This window comes from Sitophilus oryzae, unplaced genomic scaffold, assembly GCF_002938485.1.
Source record: "Sitophilus oryzae breed Bouriz unplaced genomic scaffold, Soryzae_2.0 scaffold_684_pilon_pilon, whole genome shotgun sequence".
Lineage (NCBI taxonomy): Eukaryota > Metazoa > Arthropoda > Insecta > Coleoptera > Curculionidae > Sitophilus > Sitophilus oryzae.
The window spans coordinates 1,357,101-1,376,378 of record NW_022147289.1 but is presented as its reverse complement, the minus strand read 5'-3'; the positions used below and the strand labels follow the sequence as shown (position 1 = coordinate 1,376,378).

At 33.0% G+C, this 19,278-nt stretch overlaps 1 protein-coding gene across 1 annotated transcript in view; it reads right to left on the bottom strand.

Annotated features, from left to right (window-relative positions):
* LOC115888174 (transcription factor SPT20 homolog) overlaps positions 1-19,278 on the bottom strand; it is a 75,692-nt gene that overhangs the window by 19,597 nt on the left and 36,817 nt on the right. The window contains exons 13-17 of the mRNA XM_030907790.1: positions 16,005-16,117; positions 11,029-11,239; positions 4,325-4,380; positions 4,018-4,257; positions 1,277-1,342 (exon numbers count right to left, since the gene is read on the bottom strand). Coding sequence (XP_030763650.1) covers positions 1,277-1,342; positions 4,018-4,257; positions 4,325-4,380; positions 11,029-11,239; positions 16,005-16,117 — 686 coding nt within the window. The remainder of the gene's footprint in view (positions 1-1,276; positions 1,343-4,017; positions 4,258-4,324; positions 4,381-11,028; positions 11,240-16,004; positions 16,118-19,278) is intronic.

Sequence of the window (19,278 nt, the reverse complement as noted above, 5' to 3'; positions counted from 1 at the left end):
TACATACTTCTCTAGAATTTTAAATACTGATTGGGTCGACCGCGACGAATCTGCTATATTCCCTTGCACGTCTCTTAGCAATGTGTAGAGTTTCTCGGTTTATTTCATACGTCTGGCGACGTTTTTACATATTCTCTCTTTTTCAGTACATTAATAAACGCATTGTACTCTTCTTACATACGGAAATCTCGACCCGAGACTAACCTTTTTTAGTTTTCTACAATGTTCTCTATGTGTATCTCGGAAACTACTGGAGATAGAGAGTCGGTTAAATAGGGAAAGAATTGCAGTTTTGAGGGGTCATAAATATGCGCCTTTCAGATTTTTGAAAAAGTCCATGGCTTTCTCGATATTTCGATAAAAACAAATTTTGGCAATTTTAAAAATGGTCCCTAATTCCATTATAATGTATTTTAGACAAAAAAATTTCAGATAAAAGTTGTAGATAATCACATCCTTAATGAGATTGTGTTGTTGTGTTACAAAAATTGTAAATACAAATTTTTCAAATGAAGAAAAGTGTGTATTATTAGTTCAACTTTTCTTGGCCATATATTTTCGAGGAAACGTTACATACGCTTTTTAGAGAATGGGATAATTAATAATAATGGATTAAGTTTACGTTTGTGTAATGTAAATTGTAAAAAACTGTTTAATAAAATATTCTGTCTTTATATAAGTAAATTATAATAATTAAATAAATAACAATAAGAATACCATGCACCATGCCAACTAAGTGAAATTAGCCAAGAAAGATAAGAATTGGCTATAACTCAGTAATTTTTCGAAAAAAACATATTATAGTTTATATCGCTGAAAAGCTTAAAATGGCGCTTTTTAGAAAGTCATAGCCAACTATGGTTTCCATTTAAAAAAACATAAGTTTGTGTCCAAAATGGCAGGCTTTAGAGAGAAACGCAGAACACAGTCTCATTAAGGATGTGATTATCTACAACTTTTATCTGAAAACTTTTTGTCTAAAATAGATTATAATGGAATTATAGACCATTTTTAAAATAGCCAAAATTTGTTTTTTTCAAAATATCTAGTAAGCCATGAACTTTTTCAAAAATCTGAAAGGCGCATATTTATGACCCCACAAAACTGCAATTCTTTCCCCATTTAACCGAGTCTCTATCTCCAGTAGTTTCCGAGATACCCATAGAGAACATCGTAGAGAGCTCACCCTGTATAGCAAATACGCGAATTTTTATTTTCAACGTGTTTCCTAGTGTAATTAATAAATTTATTTTAAGCAGAAATTTCTAATACTGACCTGAAACTGGGCCAAGTTTAAAATGCCAGATGTCTGAGGGGGCGGACTAGACATTGGCGAAATCACCTATAAGAAAAAAAAACGTTAATATTTATTATGAAATAAAACAAACACACCGCACAGTGAGCCCTAATGAACCAATAATATTGAAAAACTTTTGTATCATTCCTGATGAACTTTTTAGGCTAAAATTACGTATTAAATGAATAAATATAGTTTTTTAAATCGTTAGTTTTTATTAATAACACTTAAATTAAACATTTTATATAGAGCAGACTAAAGCTTGATTTTCATGCATCCGTTATCCGACGATACGATTTTTTTTTAGAATTTAGAATGAGTGGGAGGGGGGTTAATCACTTCGACCTTACAGATCCATTGTGTCCCCCTTTCTTGAATCATAACTCATCATACAGTCCCAGGGCTTTGATAAAAGCCAGTATCTGGGACGGTTTTATAGAGGGTAGTTCTCCATCTCCAATATCAGTCGTACCAAAATTCATGGCACGAATGGTTGTCGTCTCGGCGCACTCAGTGATGAGGTGTACTGGTGTTTCCCCATCTTCCCCACAGAATCTGCATTCGCCATTTCTTCTTAGTTTCAATCTACTGAGGTATTCATTGAGGAGACAGTGTCCTGTTAAAAACCCCGTGACAATCCGAAGATTGTTCTTACTCAGACCCAGGAAGATCTGTGATTTTTCTTGACCATAAGCCCTCAGAAACTTCTTCGAGTGTCTTAGACCCTTGCAAGATTTCCATTCCAGGTTGCGGATGGAATCTTCCAAGGTGCCTTCATGTTTCCCCCGAGCGATCATGACTATGTCATCTGCATACCCAATGCAGTGTATTCCCGCTAGAGTTAATTCATCTAGTAGTTCATCCACCACCAAGCTCCACAGCAAAGGGGAGGTTACTCCACCTTGTGGAGTTCCTTGCGTTGTTTTAACAGCTACAGTTTTGGTGCCCATCTGAGCCTCTGCTGTTCGTGTTGACAGCAGTTTCCCAAAACCAGCGAATAATAGTTCTGTTCGCCCCTCTTGTTTCTAGAGATCGCCTGACCACCTTATGTGGTATATTGTCAAACGCCCCCGCAATATCCAAGAAGGCACAAATTGCTGTTTCTTTGCTATCCAGACTTGTCTGTATTAGCTCCGTTAATTGGTACAGAGCAGTTTCTGTGGATCTGCCCGTTCTATATGCATGCTGACTATCATGCAGTGGTTTAACCTTTAGATGATTTTCTCCAATATGGTTGTCAACTACTTTCTCCAGCGTTTTTGACGATACGATGATACGATATTAATTTTATTGATTGAATTTAAAGACTTTGATTGGTTAGAAACGGTTAACCAACCGAAGCCTTTAAATTCTACCAATAAAATTAATATCGTATCAACGTATCGTCGGACAACGGATGCATGAAAATCAAACTTAAAGATTAATCGATATACAGGGTGTTTTAGACTTGGCAATTCAAATTTAAGGAATAAATAGAACATCAAAAATAATGAAAAAAGTTTCTCAAAACACGTGTCCGGAAATGCATAGTTTTCGAGATACAGGGTGTCAAAGTTGTATTTTTATTTTTATTTTTTTCGCCTAATTTTCTATATAATTTCAATATTTAGATGAAAATTGGCATCTAGAGGTTTGGTTTGGTTTGGAAAAGAAATTTAAATTTTATCCTAATTTTACTCTTGCTTGAGGGGAACACCACCTACATATATTTTCATTCGTTTAAAGTTTCGTGACTTTTTTGTAAGACCTTGTATAATATTTCTATTTGGATCTGAAATAATCGATGCATGTTATACGTCAAAAAACTCCTAGATACCAATTTTCATCTAAATATCGAAATTATGTAGCAAATTAGACGAAGAAAACGAAGTAAAAATAAAATTTTGGCACCCTGAATCTCGAAAAGTATATGCAAGCATTTCCGGATCCGGACACGTTTATAGGAACTTTTTTCATTATTTTTGATGTTCTATCGATTTCTTAAGTTTAATTCACTCCAAAATAGTATAGATACAAAAAAACGGGAATGGAAATTATTCCCAGTTACAGCTAATACAAAGAGTGTTTTGTATAGTATTGATGTACATAATTGTTCATATCTTACGAAGTCGCAAAAAGTCGCAGTAACTCTATTTAATTTTGAAAACTAGACTATTTGAGGAAATAAAAACATAACCCAAACACATGGCCCTTTAATTTTGAAAACTAGATTATTTGAGGAAATAAAAACATAACCCAGACACCTGGCCCTTTGAGGAGAACCCACTTATTTTTCTATATTTTTAAAAAAGAAAAACAATCAGTATATTATAATGATGCGTTTTTTACATTAAACCGTGATCATAATGTTACATATTGTTTAAAATTAAGTACAAATAAATAAAATAAACTTAACAGTACTTGTATCACCCGTTGTAAACCTGCCACAAACTTCTAAAATATTTGGAATCACTTTGTACTTTGTAAACAAAATCTTTACATACGCGGAATAAAATAAACCACGTTTCGACGTTTTCAGTGCACATACACGTACCATGGTAACCTATGTCAGTTATTTTATTATTTGATGATTCTTTAGAGTTTTCTTAACTATTATTAATTAAAAAATAAAGGGGTTTTCTCAATTTTATTTTTTTGAATTATTCCACATTTTAAGTTGTTTCTGGCCCAATGTGAAGGGAATTTACAAAATTTCATCTGGCAACCCTGCCTCAACTTACAGCATTTCCTTTAGGACTCTGCACGACGAACTGAGCCTGCTGAGGAATCTTAGGCGTCGCCGGCGCGAATATACTCTGGCCGCTGTTGCCGCCCAATTTCTCCAAGAAAAGAGGACTGGCATTGGGGCTTACTATGCCAGGTACGTCGGCGGCCGGAGTACCGTGAAGCATCGCCGACAAAGTTGAATTGTTTCCTCCGTTGCTCGACGATGATACGCTCAACAATCGCTGATTTACTACCTAAATGACGAAAATAATAACGTTTAAATCCATTTTGAAACCGCGTTTGGTCTGATGAATGACGTACCTGTTGTTTCACTGGAATTGTCGTGTATTTCGTAGTGCCAGAACTTACTAATTGAGCTGAAATAAAGCAATATATAAAATATGTAGAAATATGCAGGGTTGTTCGACACGAAGTATTGTAGCTAAACGATTAGATTTTTACAAATTGTAAGTTTTGGGTTCGTTGCAGGACTATTAGAGGTACAATTTAAAAATATTTTTACAAGATACAGAGGGTCCCGAATAAGTAAAAAATATTATAGTTGTATTTTTTTAAATGGAACACCCTGTATACTTAAACCTTACCGTTTTTGGAATATTTTCAATTTTATGAAATTGCAGTAAAAATGTTAAGGCTTCATTTCTCCAAGGGTATCAGAGTTTTTAATACTAAATATGTACTGAAGTTTATTTATTGATCAGATATTGTGTTGCAATTTTTTTTTATTATGATTTATTAGCAATCAGAATATTAGCAAGGAAATTCTATGGGCTAATTTGATGACTTGAGAGCAATGACGATCCAGTTAACGTGATGAGGTTTTCTCCAGTGAAAAATCCTCCTTAATATTCTTTCAAATCAGATGGCCATTGTCTTTTAAGTCTTCTTGTAAGTACTGGTTCAAGTAGAGGCTGAAGTAAGGTATTGGTGTGATCGTGTAGTGCAATGAAATGTTTTTTACTACGAGTTTGGATGACTTCTTTGACGTACGTAATTTTTAAATCTTCATGTATAGTGTGATTGGAGACATACCATGATGCGTCTGTTATCATCCGTAGAATTTTAGATTGGCTCCTTTGTATTATGGCTATATTTGATTTACTAGCGCATCCCCAAAGTTCTGCTCCATATGATAGAGAATTTCGTTTTTCCGCTTACCCTTTACGGATACCCCGTATTTACAGAACGGATCGACGCAGGATCGGACTGGCCATATTATACAGGGTGTCCCAGAAATGAGTGCAGATATTTTAACTGGTAGTATAGTTCAACCCCAGAAACACGCCTATGAGGTTTTTTTTGCGAAAAAAAAATGTTGAAAATTTTATATTTTTCTTGACATTTTCCGGAAAATGTTGAAAAACTTTTGAGTGCCACTGTTCACTCCCCGGGAAATTCGTTTACCGGGCATAGAGAGTGTCGGAGAGAATGCAACGTTGCCGCCTCCTACCATACCCACATTCTGCATGTTTATCTATAAATTCAATTATTTTAAGTTGCTACAGAAAAAATACGAAAATTCATTTATTCATATTAGTGTAGATTGCTCTACTAATTCTAGAGAAACGCGCAATATTTTAAATACTTTTTACAGTGGAGTAAACTGAAAAAATAAATCTTAACAATTATAGCTTCTTTTTTGCCATATTAGGAAATATTTTCAATCGTTTCAATAAACAATTATAACATTTAATGTTTAGTTAGAGCTTACCCTTTTAATGAAAGTGTTTTTATCCAGCACACATATACGCAAACACATACACACCAAATATCTATTAAACTGAACATCACAAACCTATCACATGCCTATCACTTTTAAAATATTATTTAAAATTTTTCACATGATAATAATCAAACACTAAACTCATAAATACAATAAAAAATGTTAAAAAACTTGCTTTAATAACTACTACTAATACTTATATCCGGCGGCTGATGGTAGACAGTCCGGGGTTTTCTTCGACATTTCTTCAAAACCGACGCAACCCCGACAACGATTTCGAAAACACTAAAGGAATTACAAATTACAAATTTTTATTTCGGAATTTTTTGACTTAGCGTCCTCTACTGGACTGATGTATTACTATTATGGGTCAACGTTTTGGTGGTTGTCTAAAGATAGATAAATCAATTTTCTAAATGTTTAATGTATGGAGTAGGGATATCCCAAAAATAAAATAAAAGTACAAGAAAGGGTATACCCAAGAAAGAATTAAGGTAAAATCAAAGAGTATTCTACGTTATCTAAAATATAAAAATATGGGAAGCCCCGACAAAAATCTGACACCTGATATCAAAGTGATAAACAAACATCGGCGCATGCGGCAGCGAGCACTTACACTTAATTTTTCAGTTCATTGCTAGATGGCCTTTTACTAGGGATGCACTGCAAACAAATATTCCAGCAAAACTAAAGTGTTTTTTCTTATTCTAAATTCTAACAAATAAATAAACCTGTAAAACTGTATAAATAAAATCGGTCTTCGATTTAATTAATATGTAATGGTAGGAAAAATAATTTCACTTTAATTATGTATTAGAAAATCAGTAATCTTAAATTAGGATGCATCAATGGAGAAGAAGGCAATTGTAATCACAATACAATAATAGATCTACAAATACCAAGCAATACATTAAATCAAAAATCTCAGTAACACTGTTATTATGTACTCCCTGTGGTCTTATTAAGTATAAAGTTTTGTTTTACATGAAAATAATTATCCCATTTAATTATTCATTAAATTTTAGTGTCAGCTTATTGATAGCTCGATTACCAGTCAAATAGTTTCGATGTTTTCTATACTATGAAGAAAATTTGATCTGATTAGATTAATTCAGATGTAAATTTATGTTATACGGTAAGATATTTTTAAACAAACCAAGAAAGTTCTCTTCAGACAAGTTCTGGTCTGAAATTGCAAATATTAATGAAAAAGTTATACATGTAGTTTTCTATTCATAAATGATATTATTGATTTTATTCTAGGTGAATGTATCGAGTCATATTATATTCTGCAGAATATATTGAGAAAAATGGTAAACTAACTAAAAGTGCTAACAAAATTTCTTAGGAAGTTATCGATATACCTAATTATTAGAAGCTGTAACAAATGTTCAAAGAGTCAGAGTATACTTTATTAGAAGTGTGTTAGATAGAATTATACACTTTAAAGAAAATATCTTTTATTATTGCAGGTAATGCATATTGTGTAATGCATATAATATGTGAAATCTATTATTACATACAAAGATTGAAAATTATTTAAACAGCTACCTGTATGTTGTCTCACAATCTCATTTAGTGAATGGGTTATTAAAAATTGAACATATTTACACACAGAATATTGTGGATATGGATATCTGGAAAGCATGTTATAACCATTTTTATTTTTAGGATTTATGAAATGATTACATAAATATACTAACAACAAATTGCAATGCATCTGTATATTAGAGACAAAGATGAAAGAGAGTAACAAGAATATATGTATTCAAAAGAAAAATATCAAGACCATTTGTAGTAATTAAAATTAAAGAATAAAATACATAAAATGTACCATATGATCGAAAAAAAAACGGCGTCCAGTTGGCTGGGAAATGACGATCAATGACATTTCCTATATAAATTTACATATAAAATGACAGCGACCTTCATTTCATAGCCATCGTTGACGCCGTTTTTTCTCGATCATACGGTAGTTTATGTGTGAACAAATTCTCATTTCATATAAAAATTGGAGCTCTATCTAGAGTATATTTGAATATAAATGTTTTTATGTATTGGAAGGGGGACTGTAGTTTTCAAATATAATAAAGAAAATAGACTAAAAAAACATGTGTGTAAGTTCTTTTTTAAACTATTCTGTAGTTACGTAAATGTGTTTCAAATAGGTTGCTTTTCACAATAAAGTCAATACACAGTAATTATGCTTTACTTTTTCAAAACACACTCTTGTTTTTTATTATCAGAGAGTTATTAATATTAGAAAATTTAGTTACATGAATATAATAGGAGTAAATATTATGTTTCAAGTTTCAAATAATTAGAATATGATATGAGTCATAATAGCTTAAATATGATTGCTCATAAAATACCTAGTATATACACATTTAGATATATCTCTTTAAATATAAATTAGTATTGCCACCATGCGATTAATGGGAAATACAATATGGTCGTGAAAAAAAAAACGGCGTCAGCGATGGCTATGAAATAAAGATCGCTGTCAATCTATGTGTAAAATTTTATGGAGAATTTCACCGACCGTTATTTTCAAGCCATTCTGGACGCCGTTTTTTCCGACCATACGGTATTTCTAGGTATGGAATTATGTCTCTAATATGTAGTTAGGTAATTTTTTCCATTTGCCTATTGTTAATTATAACGTCGTCAAACTATAAAATTTGCTATATTTTTTAGTTAATTTTTTTTAGTAATATCAAAACATGTTTTGAATAGTTTAATTAGTAATAAAGCTACTAACATATTCAGTTATTCTTTTTTCTATAAAGCTTTTTTGATAAAAAAATGAGTATACCTGCTAAGACGTTAAATTGCCTGAGAAATTACGATCGATGCCATTTACCATCCACTTTTACACAATAGAATGCCATCGATCGTAATTTCAAAAGCAGAAAACTTGCCGCCGTTTTTTCCAATGAAATGGGCGGTGGGGAGAAAATTACAGATTCCTGTATTATATTAACGACTAACGACATTATTAATCGAGTGTACACAAAGCATGTACACTATTAGAAATCGATCTAATTTCTAATATTATCGAGCTTTTAAAATTCGAGAAAGTGATCGGAGATTGTGTTTAAAGTGTTGTGAAATGTTCGTTAGTGCATATTTTTGTGTCGGTAATCGGTATCGGTATAGGCAAATCGCGATGGAGTATACAAATCCGAAGAAGGTGGATATGCTAAGAGCATAGGTACTTTCTGGCAGGGGAAAGCGCTGTAGAAGCTCGGAGACTTATTCCGAAGAGTATCCGAATAGATAAATCCCTAATGCTCGAACCTTTGTAAGTATGGTTCAGCATTTGAAGGATTCGGGAAAAGCAACGAAGAATTGCTACAAAACGTTAAAAATTCCATGCTCAGAAGAAGGAGAGCATGTATTGGAAATGGAGGTCGTCATGTTGAACAATTATTGTAATAGCATGCAGTCAAGAAGCAAGGGTATACCGGGTGGTGCATCATCGTTGGAAATATAGGATATCCCATGCAAATTTTGAACTGTCGAGATATTGGATCCCCTTGTGCAAATTTGTAATGTATCTTTAAAAACCATTTACGATTTAGCTCTAAAATTAATAGGGGAGCCAATATTTCCACAGTTGAAAATTTGCATAGTGTTGTTAAGAATTGTAGTGAAGTGATGTTATTAAGTGTAGTGTTATGTGCAGTTTTAAGAGTGGTAAAATGGAAAAAAAGAAAGCTCTGCAGTTGTATCTCTCTGCTATAGGGATATCTTTTTTTATTGTTTGGTAAGTTTTTTTTCTTTTAGTTTATTTTGTGTAATGTGAAAAGTAGGGCTACTGGCGATCACCCACTTAAAAAAAGTAACGCACCTCTGCAGAACCTCTTGGATGGTGTGGGATTTTGCAAGTACTTTTTAAGTCTTTCTAGTCGATGTGGCAACAGCGGGCGGCGAACAAGCTGAGATCCGCGAGATCTCTCCCCCGCGCCGGGGGATCCGCGAGATTCCCCGGCGGCTCTCAAAATGTCGCAATTTTTTTTTTAAACTTTCAAAGTTAAATAACTCGGTTATTTTCAATCTATTTTAAAAATGGTAAAGAGAAAATATGTTTCTTTTGGCCAGATCTACCACCCCTTAAAATATCTGCACTCATTTCTGGGACACCCTGTATATATAATTATTAGGGGGACCCCAGCCTTGGCGGGCCCCCTTTATAGTTCATTATTTATTCTTAACAATATTTGCTTTTGCAATGCATTCTGGCATTTGCATTGCATTGATTTACCTTGCATTAGGGTAGTTCCCTGATTTCTATACAGGGTGAGTCTTAAATAAGTGCAAATATTTTGCACTTATAGCAGCATTGCAAATATTTTGCACTTATAGCAGCAGAGATAGCAGCATTTCGGTGACTATTTTAGATCACTGGGAGTTAGCAGATATTATTCAGTTAAAATAGCAAATTTTCTTTAATGGACAAAAATGTATTTGCTTTCCCTACTTATAGAGTATTTTTTTCTCTTTCTAATAGTACAGTATCCGGCCATCGCGTTTGTTTCAGTGAAATCGCAGATGAGAATAATAGTCAATGTCGAGATCAAGAGAAAAACCCGAATGCAAGCGTACTTCAAAACAGTTCGAATTGATCACAGCCGGGCTGGTGGTCGGATAACGCAAACCACTAACCCAGGTTGACGAAATTTGCGAAAATGTACCTTTCAGCTCCTTGCAGCAGTGTTTTTAGTAACAGGTTGTTTTCCGAAGCTGGTTTGGTTTACGAACAAGCGAAATCGCCTATTACTGACAAACGCTGAAAATTTAATTTTTATTCACCATAATTTGCCACTTATTAATTTTCACTATTGATTTTCTAAAATTCCCTTTAATAAAAGAAAAAGAACAAGATAGTAACATAAATTTTATTATCTATGTATTTTTTTATTTTTTCATTTATTATGAGTTATTTATGTCATTATGTGAAGTTTTCATTTTGGTATTTTTCATTAAAGTAAATAATGAATATTTTTAATTTTTTTGAAGTTTTTGTTATTTTCAGCTTTAAATAAAAAAAAAAGTTTGCAAAAAAGTAGTTGAAACTGTAAGTGCATTATTTTTTGTTATTTATGTTACTTTTTGAATATCCGGTATGCGGCCGGATATTGACTAACTATTCGGTATCCGGCCGGATAAAAATTTAGGCCGGATACCGGATACTTGCCGGATATCCGTTTCATCTCAAGTAATAATCCTGCAGCCCGAACTTAGACTATTAGGGAAGTTCTAAAGTCTATAATCTTACCTAATTGTGACGGTCCCGCAGCATTTAATGCGTCATTCTGCACGACTTGTTTGATTGGAAGTGCACAGTTAATATGGCCGCCGCTCTCAACTGACAAGGTGACCGTCTGAGGCTGTTGGACTTCACTCAGGAAATTCACTCTACTATTATTAACGGAAGTTAAGGTTACCGTTTGCGGTACAGATTGACTAAGGTTGCCATGATTTAACACCTAAATGAAATAAAAATTCGTAGAAATACAGCGCCTGCAAAAAAGTCTGATACGATGATATGTGATAAAGTATGAAGATAAAGTGCGACATACAGGGCGACCCATTAGTGCGAGGAAGTCCAATACCGTCGTTGTTAACAAAAATATGGAAAAAACTTCTATACCGGGTGCGTCTCAAAAGTGGCTCGCCCTTATAACTTTTTTATTTTTTCAGATAAACAGACTTGGTATGTTAGAATTGATTGACAACAACTTTTGATTTTTAAATTACAACCCCGGTATTTTTTCACTTTATTCGATAGAAAATGACACTCTGAATAGAATGACATATCGTATGTCAACTTTTGACATTTTCGTATATGGTTTATTAGAAATTGTAACATGGTTCATAACGACAATTTGACTCAAAATACTAGTGATGGGATCACTCGAGTGAAAAATACACGGTCACCCGAGTATTCATATCCTCGGTATGTCTCGAGTATTTTTGTCGATCATCGAGGATTACTCGGCACTCAACATCGTGTGTGATGTACCGTTCTCGCTGCTCGCGAAGAAACAGGCGATTTACGATTTATGCTGAAACCTTTTTTGTCGATCCTCGAAGATTACTCGGCACGCAACAAACATCGCTTCTGGTGTACCGTCCTCGCTGCTCGCGAGGATACAGGTGATTTACGATTTATGCTGAAACCTTTTTTGTGGATCCTCGAGGATTACTCGGCACGCAACTAACATCGGGTGTGGCGTACAGTCCCTCGCTGCTTGCGATACTAACATCTTACGCAACTAACATCGGTTGTGGTGTACCGTCCTCGCTGCTCGCGAGGATAGAGAGGATTTACGATTTATGCTGAAACCTTTTTTGTGGATCCTCGAGGATTACTCGGCACGCAACTAACATCGGGTGTAACGTACAGTCCTCGCTGCTTGCGATACTAACATCTTTCGCAACTAACATCGGTTGTGGTGTACCGTCCTCGCTGCTCGCGAAGGTTCAGGCGACTTACAATTTATGCTGAAACCTTTTTTGTCGATCCTCGAGGATTACTCGGCACGCAACTAACATCGGTTGTGGTGTACCGTCCTCGCTGCTCGCGAGGATACAGGTGATTTACGATTTATGCTGAAACCTTTTTTGTCGATCTTCGAGGATTACTCGGCACGCAACTAACATCGGGTGTGGCGTACAGTCCTCGCTGCTTGCGATACTACCATCTTACGCAACTAACATCGGGTGTGATGTACCGTCCTCGCTGCTCGCGAAGATACAGGCGATTTACAATTTATGCTGAAACCTTTTTTGTCGATCCTCGAGGATTACTCGGCACGCAACTAACATCGGTTGTGGTGTACCGTCCTCGCTGCTCGCGAGGATACAGGTGATTTACGATTTATGCTGAAACCTTTTTTGTCAATCCTCGAGGATTACTCGGCACGCAACTAACATCGGTTGTGGTGTACCGTCCTCGCTGCTCGCGAGGATACAGGTGATTTACGATTTATGCTGAAACCTTTTTGTCAATCCTCGAGGATTACTCGGCACGCAACTAACATCGGGTGTGGCGTACAGTCCTCGCTGCTTGCGATACTAACATCTTACGCAACTAACATCGGGTGTAATGTACCGTCCTCGCTGCTCGCGAAGATTAATATAATATTCTATAATTATAATATTCCTTTAAATTATAAAGATTTTTTCTCCATACTTTTTATTTAAAGATTTATAGTTTTTTAACTATTGATATAATATAATTTTTTTCTGTGTAAGAATTCAGAATTGAAACATTTGAAAATTCATAATACGTCAGTTTTCGACTTTCAAAATTCCATTTGACAAAACCACAGTTGTTTATTTGGGTTAAGACTTTGGAGATTTTGCTTTATATGGATATTGATTTGATTTGATTGGACTTTTTTAAACTTAAAATATGCACAATAACTACTACACTAACAATAATACAACCACAATTTATTAGGTCCTACAGCTTATTTACGGTGAAAATACTCTATTAAAAAGTAAAATAAAATATATTTTTTATCTCAATGACCGACCGCCGACAAATAAACAATAAATAACGAGCCCTTTTAAAAAAGCCGCCCGTATTTCCTAGAATTACTTGGTTTCATTTGACATGAAAGTGCGCTGAAAGGTTGCCAGTTTAGCCTCAAAGTCCTTCGACTTTGAAGAAACAAAATCAGCACAATTTAAAGCAAAACCTATAAACATTTTATTTCCCACATGAAATTATACACGACAATATTAAAAATTATTAAAAAAGTGTTTAAAATAATTATTTATTTTTATTACAATATTATTCAAGTCATTCAAGTACATAGCAACAATGTGTAAAAAACAGCAAGCAAAATCACTCACACCCAGCGGCGAGTATTAATCAAGTTTCGATCAAGACATTATATAGAGAAAATTTTATGACCGAGGATTCCTCAGATGATCATCCGATTATTGGAATCCTCGAGGATCAATACTCGAGGATTGAAATCACCCGATTTTTCCCAACACTACAAAATACCAAGTGTGTGGTACCAAAATATTCGTAAAAAATGTTTTTTTTTCAAATATGCTAATGAGCCATCCTTGTTCCATTTGAAAAACTTGAGATATGATTAAAAATATGATTTGGGCATCTTTTAACTGGCCAGGACAAGACACGAAAAACATTAGAAGATGAAATCTATTTTTCCAAGGCTCCTTGATTAAAATTATTATTTTTAACATAACCATGGCACTCTAGATTGAAACTTACAAAAAAATAATTTTTTAAGCCAAAATGTCAAAAGTTGACATATGATATGTAATTCTATTTAGAATGTCATTTTCTATTGAATAAAGTAAAAGTATACCGGGGGTGCCATTTAAAAATCAAAAATTGTACTCGTTTCCGGTGAAACAGAAAGTCACCAAAAACAATTGAATACGTCAATCAATCCTAATTTATATAACATACCAAGTCTCGTTTTTTTATGTGAAAAAATAAAAAAGTTATACACTTTCGAGACGCTCTCGATATAAATGTTACATAGCTTATAAAGATGCACATCCAAAAATATTTTTTAAGTTTTAGTAAATATGAAATAGCGGCAACCCCGCATAGAGCGTCAAATAAAAATAGTCTCGCACTCTTTTTATTTGAGATTTATTTTAGATAATTTTTATATGCAGAATTTTATGCTGAACAAGAAAATGGAGGTTGTTAATTAAAAAAAAACTTTATCGTTATTTTTTTGGGGACACCCTGTATACAATAAAATATTTTGGGATATGTACCTTTGTAAATATTTATGTAGAACTTTTTTCATATAGACGATATTGGACTTCCTCGCAATAATAGGTCACCCTGTATATGATATGATAAAATGATTTAATACTATACAAACCTAGATCATATATACTTACGTGGATAAGTAAATCAGTATGGAAACTGTCGCAAACATATCAACGACTTCCATTTATCTTCTTTTTTTGTTGCACACGCGGTGCTTCTACTCTGTCTATCTTTATCGAGGACCTAGCGTCTACGCGCCAAATTTGTACATTAATTTTAAAAATTTAATTTGGAAAATGCATATATTTGAACAATAAATTGCATGTTTACTGTCACAAAAATTAAATTATATAAAAAATACATTTAGCGACTCCGTACGAATATCAATATTCTTAGAAAATCTAACCAGAAAGTATGCATGTGGTTTAATATAAATAAATGAACAACTGAATACTTTACTTGCCTATGAAAAGATAATTCGGGGACCTTTATATTAGAACTTCCACACACCAAACACTTTCTAGTCATTTTTACGAGTATTTAGAAAGTCGAAAAAAAAATAGAAATATACTTGTGCACTAACTTAAAGTTAACTTCTCACTGAAGACACTTGCATCCTTGGCTATATAAAAGCGGTCGATAAAAGAGTAATTAATACAATTTTTAAAATAAAAAACGCAAAAAACAAACGACGTTACACAATGGAAATAAGATTATGACATATAATTATGACAATATAATGACAATGAAAAGTTGGTTTCCATAACAATGTATAATTTGTACTTATCTTTGAATAAGAAGACTAAGGAAGGAGCATATCAAAAATCTTAGGTACACCGCGATGGGCCTCAAATATGGCCGACTTAAATTCCGGTTTATCAGTGTCGTTCTAATTTTATTTAAAAAATGTAAAACTATGATGTAGGGTAGACGTGGGGTAGACTCAGTAATTTGTTGTTTTATTTTACGTTGTGAATAAATGTTGGTAGTTATTAAAATTGTTATAAAAATATATAATTCTAATAAAAATAGATAAGTTATAATAAGTATTTATTAACACAAACATCCGATACGCTACTGAAGCAGGTAAGTCAAATTAACGTATCTAAATTCTTTGACATCTAATCTTTGACAAAGATTAGATGCAAGTAAGATCGCAAAGTAGATCGCAAAGTAAGGTCCTCAAGAAAGACAAACCTATTGAACGTTTCATAAGTGCAATAAAAAAGGTTTGAAAATTGCATGTCGTGATGTTGGAGACATATTTTTTAATGCTATACTTATAGCGTTGATTTATCCATGTAAGTATATATGATCTAGGTATAGAAAAGACACAAGATCGTTTTTTTATCGTAGAAACGGTGATTGGTTCACATTGTATAAGAAAATAACTTTATAAAGAAACGCCGATTTGGAAAAAAATATATGAAAAATTATTAAAAATCATTTACACCCTGTTAGGTACTGCCAATACTTACCCTAGTACCACCAGCCACATTGTTTATGGTCGTTTTTCTCGGTAACCTCATTGCTGAATTATTTAAGGCATTCAGCTTTTGTTGTTGCTGAGCTGCAAGTTGCTTCACATTAGCTGTAAAAAAGGTTAAATTATAATTAGTATAGAATTAAAAAAAAATATAATAAAAATCGCAAAACTTTAGTAGTGGGAACTCTCGAATGAATACTATCGAAACATTCGATAGTTGCAATTCATTCGAATAATTCTATAGCTAGTAAGAAAACATTCGTTGAAAACTATTCGAATGAAAATTATCGAATAGATGCGTCATCTGCTTTGAAATATTGCATTCTAATAATTCGGCAGCAAAAACCATTCATTTATAAAATTCATTCATTTATGAAATTCATTTATTCGCCAGGATCGATTATAATAAAATATTAACTGGATTTTGATTTTAGTTGTCGCCCGGCGACGTAGGTTTCTTTCCGAGAAACCCGACAGCGGTCGGTGGCAATGCTATGAAAGAAGCCGGCATCTTTGATTTTTGCGGCGTCATATAAAGATAAGGACACATTATTTTTTTTATTGGGGTGCTAGTATGTAAACAGAAAATACATTATGAAGGGCGCTGTTGCCATATATTGGTATTAGTTGACATTAGCAAAGAATATTATTGTTTGGCTTTAGTTAGTTAGGGATAGTATGTCTATATATTTTGCATTTTTTTTATTAATATTCTGTTGTTACACTGCAATAATACTTGCTATTTTGGATATAGGAAAATTATTTTTAATGTTTTTAAGCAAAGACTGGTTTAATAAAAATAATAATAATAGTAATAATTTGTTATACCTTAACATTAACAACAAAATTTAAAATAATTTAAAATAAACATTTTTTTTACGTAGTAGCAAAATATAAACAACAAATTAGATGTCAAAATTATTTATATTAAATCCTATTTAAAAATAATATAGTCTTTAAATTTTTTGGCAACGGTGGCTTATTAAATAATAATAATTACAGAACTAATTTCTTATATTAACAACAAACTTTAAAATCATGAAATATAAACATTTATTAATTTTCTAAGCATGCAGTGTAATGGAAGGAAAATATAAATAAAAAAATAGAAATAAAAATTATTTATATTAGGTACTTTATATTACTATTTAAAAATAATATTTACTTTTACTGGCATTTACTTTAAAAAATAAATGAAAAATTTCTTCGCAAAAAACTACATGTAAGAGAATTAGCATAAACAAAATACAAACATCGTTAACGTTTTTTTAAATTGGCACATGTAAAACTTTCAATTTAATTTTCTCACCCCATAGTTTGAGTTCGATAACCATTTACTTAACCACATTACTTAAATATGATTATTAAGTTCAACTAATTCATATTATTAAAACATCTAAAATACAAATATGTATTTTTAAAATTAATTCTAAGTTCATTTCATCTCTCTTAAAAATTGCTACTTCTCAAAATTTCCCATTAAAAAATAGACCATATACCATATAAAATAAAATAATTGAAAGATCGGGCTACGAAAAATCACACAAATTTTCCGAAAAATTTTGACACCTGCACACGCACACAATCGTCAATAAAAAAAAAACTACTATTTCAGTATTTTAAATATTTTAATAAACGCAAAAATAGCACAGTATTTATAAGGCGAAGTTATAAAAATTTGGAAGAACAAATAATGCACTGACGCACACAAAAATCAAACGAATATTAAATTTCATTTATCAAAAGCATTCGATAGTCGTGGCTCAACGATAACCATTTAGTCGCACGGCAAGGTTGTCACATATGCTTTAGTGTACAAATGAATGAATGATTTTATTCGAATAAAACCATTCGATAGTTGAAATCATTCATTCAGTAACCATTCGATAGTCTAATTCATTCAATAGTTCCCATCGCTACTAAACTTAACACCTCTTACCACTTTTTTTGTCTCTCTAACGTTCAACGTCAAAAAAAGGGTTCGCCATGATCTCTTTCTTGTTCAAATTAATAGTTCAGTCATTGGGGATTTTTGCTTGGAAAAAGTCTGGAAGTTTTGCAACTTTGTAGGTTTATAGGTTTTGGGGTCCCTAACTAAAATCCATAAAATGCACATTTCCAGACTTGCCGCCGGCGCCGCCATCTTGCCAAAATGTCGCCCAAAATCGGTATTTTGCAATGACTAAAGAATCCAAGGACAAATAACACCCGAGAGCAAATTGTGACGCTGTCACCAAACAGTGCCATGGCACATATTTTTCTTAACCTAGCTGTTTGAAGCAATATTTATATTTTTTGATAATTGTTTTGACTACGCCTATGGTGTATCATCCTAATTAATTACGAAAAAAACGTATTAAAATGTTAACAAAAGGTACAAAACTAGTATCGACGTATAGTACATATCAAGTACATATAGATGTTAATTGAAATTGAAGAATAATTATCGAATTCAATAAGAAAACGCTAAAAAGTTGGAGTGGACTGTTTATTTACCTATGAAACGTAACTCCTGGCTCTTTCTTATCGCTGCTGCTTTTACACTTGAAAGCTGAACAACTAATCACCATTGTAATAAAGTTTATACAAAGTTTACTACACACAAACTATTAAAAATCGCTAAAATTGTCGCTGGTGATCAAATGATGACTCATTGTTTGCCACCAAAACAAAAAAAAGGTCACAAATTCTGCTGCAGCCCGTTAGGGGCGTTACATGTCCTTATATTCTTTAGTCATTGGTATTTTGTGAATATCTCAAAAACTATGCGTTTTTCGCAAAAATTTGAGGAGAGAAAAATTAAGAGAATAAAATTTCCTATAAAAAAGGTTTTATGAAAATTTTCGCTAAAGTCAACTGTTTAGGCACAAAATCCCTGGAAATTTTATAATTTTGCGTAAATTATGATATATTATGTATAGTCGATTTTCCGAAATCAAATGTCGATTAGGGTTCACTAAAACTAGTTTTAGTTTAGTTTCTTCAGTTTTGTCATAAAACAGTGGCGTATCATTAATTCGCTCATTAATTTATGAAACATTGATTTTAATTATTGAAAATGTGTACTTGCTTACACGCCACCCAAGAGGTAAAGTATATGGCGCGTTTTTTTAACGTGGTCTCTCCGGAGGCATACTCCACTAGATAAATTAAAAACTTTAACTTATCTGCACAAGCCCGACGGATCTGGCTCATTGATGTCAAAATCGATCGTGTCTGCTGTGCTAGGCTCATCAGGGTGGTCTCTCAATACGTCCAAGTCTTCA